Source organism: Cyprinodon variegatus, unplaced genomic scaffold, assembly GCF_000732505.1.
Source record: "Cyprinodon variegatus isolate N-32 unplaced genomic scaffold, C_variegatus-1.0 Scaffold236, whole genome shotgun sequence".
Classification (NCBI taxonomy): Eukaryota; Metazoa; Chordata; class Actinopteri; order Cyprinodontiformes; family Cyprinodontidae; genus Cyprinodon; species Cyprinodon variegatus.
In genome coordinates, this window is record NW_015150689.1 from 229,271 (window position 1) to 239,239 (window position 9,969).

A 9,969-nucleotide genomic window follows, 5' to 3' on the forward strand; every position below is an offset into this window, starting at 1 on the left:
TGGGGAGGAGTGAGCTGCCATTTGCGGCACCTGAGGAGCAGAGTGGGGTTAAGGGACTTTGCTCAGGGACCCAGAGTGACAGTCTGTGGGAGTGGGCCTCGCAACCTCACCTTCCAAGCCCAATATATTGGCTAACTTCTACATTTACCCTCCTACAGGTGATGGAAAACAAAAGAAGGCAGTACAAAATAACATCACTGCTGGACAATGTCTCGCATCGTATCCATGATGCTCTTTTAGAGCTAGAAAGCCTATATTTAATACTTAATAAACAGTGTTATTGCAAATCCTTCAGCCAGCAGCTGCACGACTTTCTAACCATCACTACTCCTGACAAACTATATTAGTGTTTACAACCTCACTGTTTTTGCGGCTTGTCCTTCTTCTTAGTAGTCTGGTGTTGTTTATTATGTAAAAATATACAAATACTTTTTGACTTTTTAAAATCAACCCACTCAGTTGCACATATATTTAATCTGAGCACACTATTTCTTTTATAAATGTACGTCTAATGTACCACTTTTTATATTAATGTTATGTTTAAGTAATATTAATTATGGTTGGTCTTAAACCTAAAGCCCAGGGACTGGATCTAGTTTTGTTGTGTTGTACAGGCAAATATATTTTGACATTGTTAATGTACCTTTAGTGTGCAGTCTTTTATTCTTATTTTTGTTCTTATACTCTCTAGCTTTGTCTGTATCTGTATGTTTCAAGTTGCCTTTCACTTTGCTGCTGGTTTACCTGAATTCCTCCCACTGTGAGATAATAAAGGATTTTTCTATTATTTTCTCTGCCCTGTTTTAAGACCAAAAAAATACAGCTAAATGCCACTAAGTTTAACACCACTTAATATTCTGCAGTAGTTAAAGTCTTTGCTTTCAGAGCCTTCTGTGAAGACCTATGGGAAGAAGTCAGAGATGCAGAATTAGTATTTTTCTATACGCATAAAACCTGGACTTTTCACAAGCAAAAAGGCCAACCATGGTTTTAATGCTGTACCTCTTTCAGACTGTTGTGTATTTACCTTTCATTACAATTGCTTAGAAAGAAAATTATGTTGCTGTTCATAATGGTGAACCGCTATACGATAGCACTCATAAAGTGCGACTGAGGTGCTTCAGTTAGGGCTGAATCACAACTTTACATACACTCATGCAGCACCACAAATATTATCTGCTCACCGCATTATAATTGAAATATCAGCAACAAACTTAACTTCTGGTTAATTCAGATAATAATTATGGCTACCATAAAAGAGCTGCTCATGGATATGAAAAAGTATTGTTACAAGTCTTGATGCAGTAGAACACTGAATTCCACACCATTGATCCTGATCTACAGGCACTATTTATGACAGGAGTGCATACAAAGCAACACAGCTTCTTTAAAGATGTGACAGGACTTTGTGTTACATAAAATTCACTTAATTTTCTCACTCTAAAACCCAAGTAACAAGTAGTTTTTATTACGGCAGCAAAAATGACACAAGAGGAAACTGTTTGATAGAAGTTTGAATTTAAAATGGTTAAGAAAAACATTTTTACTACAGAGTTTTGACATAATATTTAAGACCAATATTTATTGCAACAAAATACTAAATGAATAAGAGGAAAATTATTGCTTTGCGACAAAATAACAATAGAGCATTTAGTGTGCTATAGAAGATCCTGTGATTGTCATGATGTTACAAAGTTCAGACCCAAATGCAGAAAACCGAACAGAGAGACCAGGGAAAAGGTTTAACAGGTTTTATTGAAGAGGTTAAACAGAGGGAGAGTGTTGCTCTGAACACTGCTCAACCGGAACTGTAAAGTGAGGGGAAGACACAGAGGTTAGTTCAGGCTCAGTGGGGAATTTGAATGCGGTTGTTAGTTGGTGAACAGAGAAAACTGACGGCCACTCAGATTTCCTGCGGTACTTGAACGGGTCGTAGTGTAGATGAATCCCTTTCTCAGTGAGAAGCTCAAACGCTCTCTTGGGGAAAGTGGATCCAAACCTCCTGTTTGAACCCCAGCTCAGTTTGAAGCTCAGTTGATCCTTCCAGGGAGAGAAGGTTTCGAGAAATCCAGTTTGCTGGGTGACTTCCTGCCGAGAGGCAAATACAAAAACAAAGTTAAACTCAGGTTGACAAAACTCAGTTTGACTCAGCAAAACTCAGCTTGGCTAGAGTACCCAAAACTGGCAAACACTCTGGCGTTGAGGTAGTGGCAGTCAGCAGCTTAAGAATACTCCGTCTAACAAGGAAACCATCACTAGGTGTGTGAGGAGGCTGACCAGAACCAGGCGCCTCCTGGTGGATAAAGGGAGACAAACACAGACACACAAAAACAGGAGTCCTGACAGTGATTTATTTGATTTAGCAGATTGTCAGCATATTCCAATTTTGAACAGATTGATTACGCAATATTACTTATCCCTGAATAATTACTACTATTTTACATTTTTAAAACCAAAGATATTTCAGATTTGACACAAAAATAGCCTGGATTCATCTTCACCACTCAAATACTAATGGTTTGAAAAGGCACTTCAAAGTTTTCAAATGCTGTATTTTCTACAAAAATGATTATATGTCAAAACTTAAAAGCAGCCGGTGGATGAGAAATGAAAATAACCACATTGTGAAGAAAATGAAACACTCACAGAGGGTCAAGTACAAAAGTCAAACCCAAATTTTTATTTGAGATTTTTCTTATAAAAGGTTTCCGCACAAACACAATCTGATGTACTTTGTTTTTGTTATGTTGAGAGGGTGTGCTACGGCAATGTGCTGCAAATTTTAAAGATATGGTGGTATTTTCTTCTGGTTACAGCATAGTCTGTAAATATGGGAAAAAGTACAGAATATGATTTTTAATATCAGTCAGTTCTGAATGAGTGTGAACATAAGAAATAGCTTAGTAGAATCATATTTCTGTTCACTTTCATTCAAAAAGGGAAATAAATGTACTATTATTTAAAGGTTTCTTTTTTGTTTATTTTGTTTTTTAATCTCCAAACTATGTAATCCATCTGTCCAATGTATCTTTTATCTCTCCATCAACCTATTTACTCATCAATCTGTTTGTCAATATATTGACCTGTTATCTAATGATACATGAATTCTATCCATCTTTTGTAAATCCATCCATCAATCCATCATTATTAATTTGCTGATCAATAATTCCATCAATGGATCTTCCCTGGCCCCGCACAATGGCAGCCCACTGCTCCCCAAGGGGGTTGGGTTAAATGCAGAGACTTATTTTCATTGCTCTGTACTTGTGGCAGTGTAATGACAATAAGTTGAATACTATTCTGTTCTATCTTCCAAACCTACCTTAATTCTACCTTTATAATTACATATTTTTTCTGTCTTTTTGTCTCTGGTTTGTTGTGCTGGGAAAAGTGGTTTATTTTGACAGAAATGTGTCAGATCCTTCCCACTACACTCATGTTTTCATAGTAAATGTAATTTCTAAAGAGTTTATGCAGTTAGTGTACCCCGCCTCTCGCCCATAAACAGCTGGAGATAGGCACCAGCACCCCTCCCGACCCCACTTGGGATAAAACGTGTCAGAAAATGGATGGATTTATGCAGTTCGTGTAGATGATATTTACCTCTCCGTGCGATTTCTGTTATTTTTTTGAAGTCAACTTAAAACAGTTACATTGCACTGCGTGACACACCTTTTACCCATCATATTATCTAAAGTAGAAAACATTGAAAACTGAGATGTTAGACATGAACGCTTTTAGTAGATTAAGTACATCCTGTAAACAACTAATAGCTCTGCGGAGGGCTACTCTCTAATCTTTGCTTATCTTTAGTGAGCAGTGACATCAGTGAAATCACACAGATTAAAACTTTTTCGTTTTAATCAGTTTTTGCTGTTAACTGTCTGCCCTCCCCAGCGGACTTCAAAACAGACTTCATTATTAGATGAAGGCACAGACCATGAAATAGATGTTGGAAGCCACAATGCTGAAGGACCATCACTGGAGGCCTTTAAACATCCTCCATCAACACATTTATTGCTTGTGAAAGAGAATTGGGTGTTGGTTTCCACACGTCTACAAGCTGTCACCTCACATGCATGCCCGGGGATTTGACGGACACCAAATCCACCATTGGGACTTTAGGGATTGCCTGCCTTTGATCTTCTCCCATGACTCACGATTACCCATCATTCAGCAGGGCTTATGCCCTGGAGAGAGAGTGGTATGTTAACATGAGCTCTGATGTACCCAGGAGACGCACACTTTTCCAACTTAGACCTCACATGGCAGATTACTCTGACATGTAGGGAAAATGCCCACGAATTGTGTGTGTTGTCACTGAAAACATGACAAGTGTTAGAGAGGTTTGAAATATCTCAGAGGAAAAGTAGAGGAAATTATTATCAAATCCTGCATTTTTCACACAGGATCTTAAGGTTTTCTATAAATCTGTAAGTTTTTCATTTGTACTGGTCAATATTGCTCCGCACAGAGTAATTTATGATTGATGTTCACCTAGGGAGACGTGCCATTGATTTTCCATGAGGTATAGATGACATGTGGGCACATGCAATCCTATTTTACCAACAGCAGTGTCATGTAATAAGTCATGATTTCACTGCAGCTGTCACTCACCATGACGCTTCCTGTGACAATGTGAAAGTGGGGATACATGTTTGCCTGTTTCTTTTTCTCCTTTTTCTCAAACCAATCCCTTTCCTCACTCTTTATGGGTTTTATTCTTATCGTTTTTTATCTTTATCTGTTTCAGGCTTCCTCAGCACAGGTGATCAGGCTGCCAAAGGGAACTACGGGCTTCTGGACCAGATCCAGGCTTTAAGGTGGATCAGCGAGAACATTGGCTTCTTCGGAGGAGATTCCAACCGCATCACCGTATTCGGATCTGGGATCGGAGCTTCCTGTGTCAGTTTGCTCACCCTCTCCCATCACTCCGAAGGTAGGACACATCAATAAAAAGGATAAATGTAGCGTCTAATGTTCTTTGACCTCCTAAAATAGCATCATATTCAATACAACATTCAAATTTGAGCAAACTATGAGTATTTCTTTTTTTATATATTTGATTTACCTACATATTCATTCCAGAAACAAGCATGCTGGATTGATGTGTCTTTTTCAGAACAGGGTAAAAAAGAACATGGCTTCATAAAGAGGAGGTAGCTATATTAAGGCTAAATGACGCACACAGTCTCTCACTGTCCTCTTTCTAAAGATTGTTGTTTGTCTCTTGGCTACCTTAATGCTACCTCTTGATGATTTACAGCTCATGTTAGCCATGGCTTTAATGCTTAATGCAGCTCTTGTGTTTGACATGGACAGCCAATCTTTCAAGCTTATGCTCTTTTAATGCATTGCTGAATTAAGATACAACTTTACTACTAATACATAATAAAGGTTCTGAAAGAAGCACTTCCACTTGTACAAATAAGTGCACAACCGTGTGTTGGTGTTGAGTTCTATCTGCAGAACTCAAGCTCCAGCTGTGTTCCTGCAAAGTCAAATCATCACTTTATCGTCCTCAACTTGAAAACTGTAATTCATGCATCAGACTTAAGAGCTTCTGTGCTGTCATGCTTTTAATGTATAGCACTGTTTATGCATGCAACATAAAATCAAGTAGTGGAAATGTCTGAAATAAGAAAGCTTCCTTTTGCATAAAATGTTCATTTTTATGTAGACATGCTTTAAGTATAATGCTTTAGGAAATTATGATTAAAAACAATAAAAAATATTTTGGTATATCCAGCTTTACTCCTACTTGTAAAGATGTATAAAAAAGGCTTGAATTAAAAGCGTGTTTTATTGTAATAGCATAAACTAAAACAAAAACAATGTTGAAAAATCTGAACTTTAAATTTACTGCATTTCTTTTAGCGTGAACATAAATCATGAGTAAAAAATTGTTTTTTTTTTACAAAATCAGTGGTTTGGAAAATATTGGCCCTGATGTTGTTTAAACATTGTGGAACTCCATTTTACCAATAGGATAGCAACTAGTTTTCTCTGCACCCCATAATATTTCATAAACATAGTCTCTGTAAGCTTTAAAAATGTTGAGTCAAAATGCGTAAGAATAAGTACAGAAAAAAAGTGAACTTGGAAAAAATATTACTATTTCCAGCCTTTATTCCGTGTCCCATTTCCCACAAATCCATTCATCCATCTTTCTTTACTCATTTTTTCTTTATTCCTTTGTTGTTATGTCTTTTTTTTCTTTTAAGCTGGTCATTGAAAGTGTTAGAAATGTATGAACTTTAAAAAAACAATAATGATAAATCATAAGTCTGTTGGACAGTATGAGGGTATGCCATTATTGTCCAGACATATCTGTAGTATTTTGATGATGCTGCCAGGTCCGTCTCATCTGAACAAAAGTACATCAATCAGGGTAACAGTTTTTACACTTTTTTTTACACTGTTCGTAGTTGCATTTTTTTTATAATTATTAATTTCTTACAGTGTTTTAGAAAAAAAACTGGTTTGCATGTACAGTTAAGACAAAAAGTGATTCTGTTTTGTGAATTTTTCTTGTTTAGATCATAATGTTACATCAAAACAGGAGATTATTTTAAAGCTTTTCACTCAACTTTATCAGGAATGCCATTACAGTTTGAAAGTGTTGTTTATAAGTACATTAAGATCATCAATCTTACTGCAGACAGAGACTGTTGTACTCCAGCCTTTGAGTCATGCACAAACAACACCCGCGCAGGCCGCCATACACTAATGCATATCATTTTATTTTCTTGTCACTCCAGTAAGTTCATGATGTTTGATTAGTCTACCAATGTGCATTTGAAACAGGCCATATGAGCTGATCCTCTTCTAGGCCCATTACGATGTCAGTGTTTGCGATTTGTTTATATGTTCCTCAATTTGCAGTAAAGTGTTACTAATTGTCTTGATTTCCTCCAATGAATGATGACTGCCTTTGGATTGAATTTTTATCATAGATGCCTTTTTTTATTCATACTCTATACTGCCACGCTTCATGTAGCATGTTATTATACTGCTAGTGAAACCATCTCTTCTGCCTTCCAGTAAATTGGATATTACCGGGTCTGTTTTTTTCCCCCTGAATGGAAATGTATGGCCTACTGATGGGGTGAAAAAGAAAGGAGCAAGCAAAAAACTTGAAGGGATCCTGGGAAATTGAAACAGGAAGCCTTCTATCACAGCAGGACTCTTGCTGCGAATGTTACCAATAGCAATCAGATTTCACACAGTCTCTCTTGGAGCACAGATTGTTGTAATTATAGAAAGTTTAGGACTGGAGTGGGCTGCAGGATGTGACAGGAAATCCGAGTGGAGAAGTGTCTTTTTGCACCTGCTTTCAAAGCAGTCAGTGGAGGAAAAACTGGTGGGATGCTCTTGTTGCCAAGTCAACGCAATAAACAGAGAGGAAATAAAAAAAAAATTCTATCTACATAGCATACTACATGGCATATACTTTTGACAGGTAAAAATCAACCCACCTGCATCCTCTACTTTTAACTTTAATACACAGCATGTTTCTTCGCTTTTAAAAACTCTACAGACTGACTTTTTTCGCATTCCTCTATGAAGAAATGGATGAAACTTATTTGAAAATATCTGGAGAAATCAGTTTCTAGTTTTAGTGACTCAACAGCATTCTATTGATTTTATGTACACACATGTTGATTTTATGTATACACATGCATATTTTTATCCTGTGCGGGCAGTGCTTTTATTTTATTTTATTTTATTTTATTACTTTTATTTATTTTAGTTATTTTATCTTTTTTGTGCAGCACTTTGGAAACCTTGTGTTTATTGAAATCATGCTATATAAATAAAGTGGATTGGATNGGACAGTATGAGGGTATGCCATTATTGTCCAGACATATCTGTAGTATTTTGATGATGCTGCCAGGTCCGTCTCATCTGAACAAAAGTACATCAATCAGGGTAACAGTTTTTACACTTTTTTTTACACTGTTCGTAGTTGCATTTTTTTTATAATTATTAATTTCTTACAGTGTTTTAGAAAAAAAACTGGTTTGCATGTACAGTTAAGACAAAAAGTGATTCTGTTTTGTGAATTTTTCTTGTTTAGATCATAATGTTACATCAAAACAGGAGATTATTTTAAAGCTTTTCACTCAACTTTATCAGGAATGCCATTACAGTTTGAAAGTGTTGTTTATAAGTACATTAAGATCATCAATCTTACTGCAGACAGAGACTGTTGTACTCCAGCCTTTGAGTCATGCACAAACAACACCCGCGCAGGCCGCCATACACTAATGCATATCATTTTATTTTCTTGTCACTCCAGTAAGTTCATGATGTTTGATTAGTCTACCAATGTGCATTTGAAACAGGCCATATGAGCTGATCCTCTTCTAGGCCCATTACGATGTCAGTGTTTGCGATTTGTTTATATGTTCCTCAATTTGCAGTAAAGTGTTACTAATTGTCTTGATTTCCTCCAATGAATGATGACTGCCTTTGGATTGAATTTTTATCATAGATGCCTTTTTTTATTCATACTCTATACTGCCACGCTTCATGTAGCATGTTATTATACTGCTAGTGAAACCATCTCTTCTGCCTTCCAGTAAATTGGATATTACCGGGTCTGTTTTTTTCCCCCTGAATGGAAATGTATGGCCTACTGATGGGGTGAAAAAGAAAGGAGCAAGCAAAAAACTTGAAGGGATCCTGGGAAATTGAAACAGGAAGCCTTCTATCACAGCAGGACTCTTGCTGCGAATGTTACCAATAGCAATCAGATTTCACACAGTCTCTCTTGGAGCACAGATTGTTGTAATTATAGAAAGTTTAGGACTGGAGTGGGCTGCAGGATGTGACAGGAAATCCGAGTGGAGAAGTGTCTTTTTGCACCTGCTTTCAAAGCAGTCAGTGGAGGAAAAACTGGTGGGATGCTCTTGTTGCCAAGTCAACGCAATAAACAGAGAGGAAATAAAAAAAAAATTCTATCTACATAGCATACTACATGGCATATACTTTTGACAGGTAAAAATCAACCCACCTGCATCCTCTACTTTTAACTTTAATACACAGCATGTTTCTTCGCTTTTAAAAACTCTACAGACTGACTTTTTTCGCATTCCTCTATGAAGAAATGGATGAAACTTATTTGAAAATATCTGGAGAAATCAGTTTCTAGTTTTAGTGACTCAACAGCATTCTGTTGATTTTATGTACACACATGTTGATTTTATGTATACACATGCATATTTTTATCCTGTGCGGGCAGTGCTTTTATTTTATTTTATTTACTTTTATTTATTTTAGTTATTTTATCTTTTTTGTGCAGCACTTTGGAAACCTTGTGTTTATTGAAATCATGCTATATAAATAAAGTGGATTGGATTGGATTGAAGGCTTGGTATTTACTGTGTTTGAACGGCTGGGTCGTTAAATTCACATAGTGACATTTAATGCCTACTGTATATCATCTTGAACTAAGGTTATATACTGTACAACAAGTGTCCATCTTGATGCCGTTTTGATTCAGTTAGTTTTTTGTTTTTACTTTTTTAGCCTAAATAGAATTCCAGCACTAGGACAATCTACAGGGACTGCTTCAAACTTTTAGAAAGTTGGATGGTGACTACTAAATAGAGCCTGACCCTTCATGCGATTGCTTGTGGTAAAGTGGCAACTCGGCATGGTTGAAGACCAACTGATATTATAGGAATAAGCCACTTTACAGCAACTCTAAGGTTTAGTAAATCCTCCCTAGAGCCTATTAGAACATCAATTAGTCTGTTTTTCTGTCTGTCTGTCTGTCTGTCTATCAATCAATCAATCTATCTATCTATCTATCTATCTATCTATCTCATTTGTACTTGGACTGTAGAGACTAAAAATAGTATCAGTATTAATAAGGACGTTTACTCACGCATCCATTGATTTAGCGGTCACATCTGAACTCTGCAACTTTACCTCTCGCTTCAGTAAACATCAAGGTTGATT

The 9,969-nt window shown here is 36.6% G+C and overlaps 1 protein-coding gene across 1 annotated transcript in view; it reads left to right on the top strand.

The window, feature by feature from the left end:
• The window catches only part of nlgn3 (neuroligin 3), a 268,431-nt gene that overhangs the window by 183,479 nt on the left and 74,983 nt on the right, over positions 1 to 9,969 (top strand). The window contains exon 6 of the mRNA XM_015381581.1: positions 4,754 to 4,939. Within this exon, the coding sequence (XP_015237067.1) occupies positions 4,754 to 4,939 (186 nt within the window). The remainder of the gene's footprint in view (positions 1 to 4,753; positions 4,940 to 9,969) is intronic.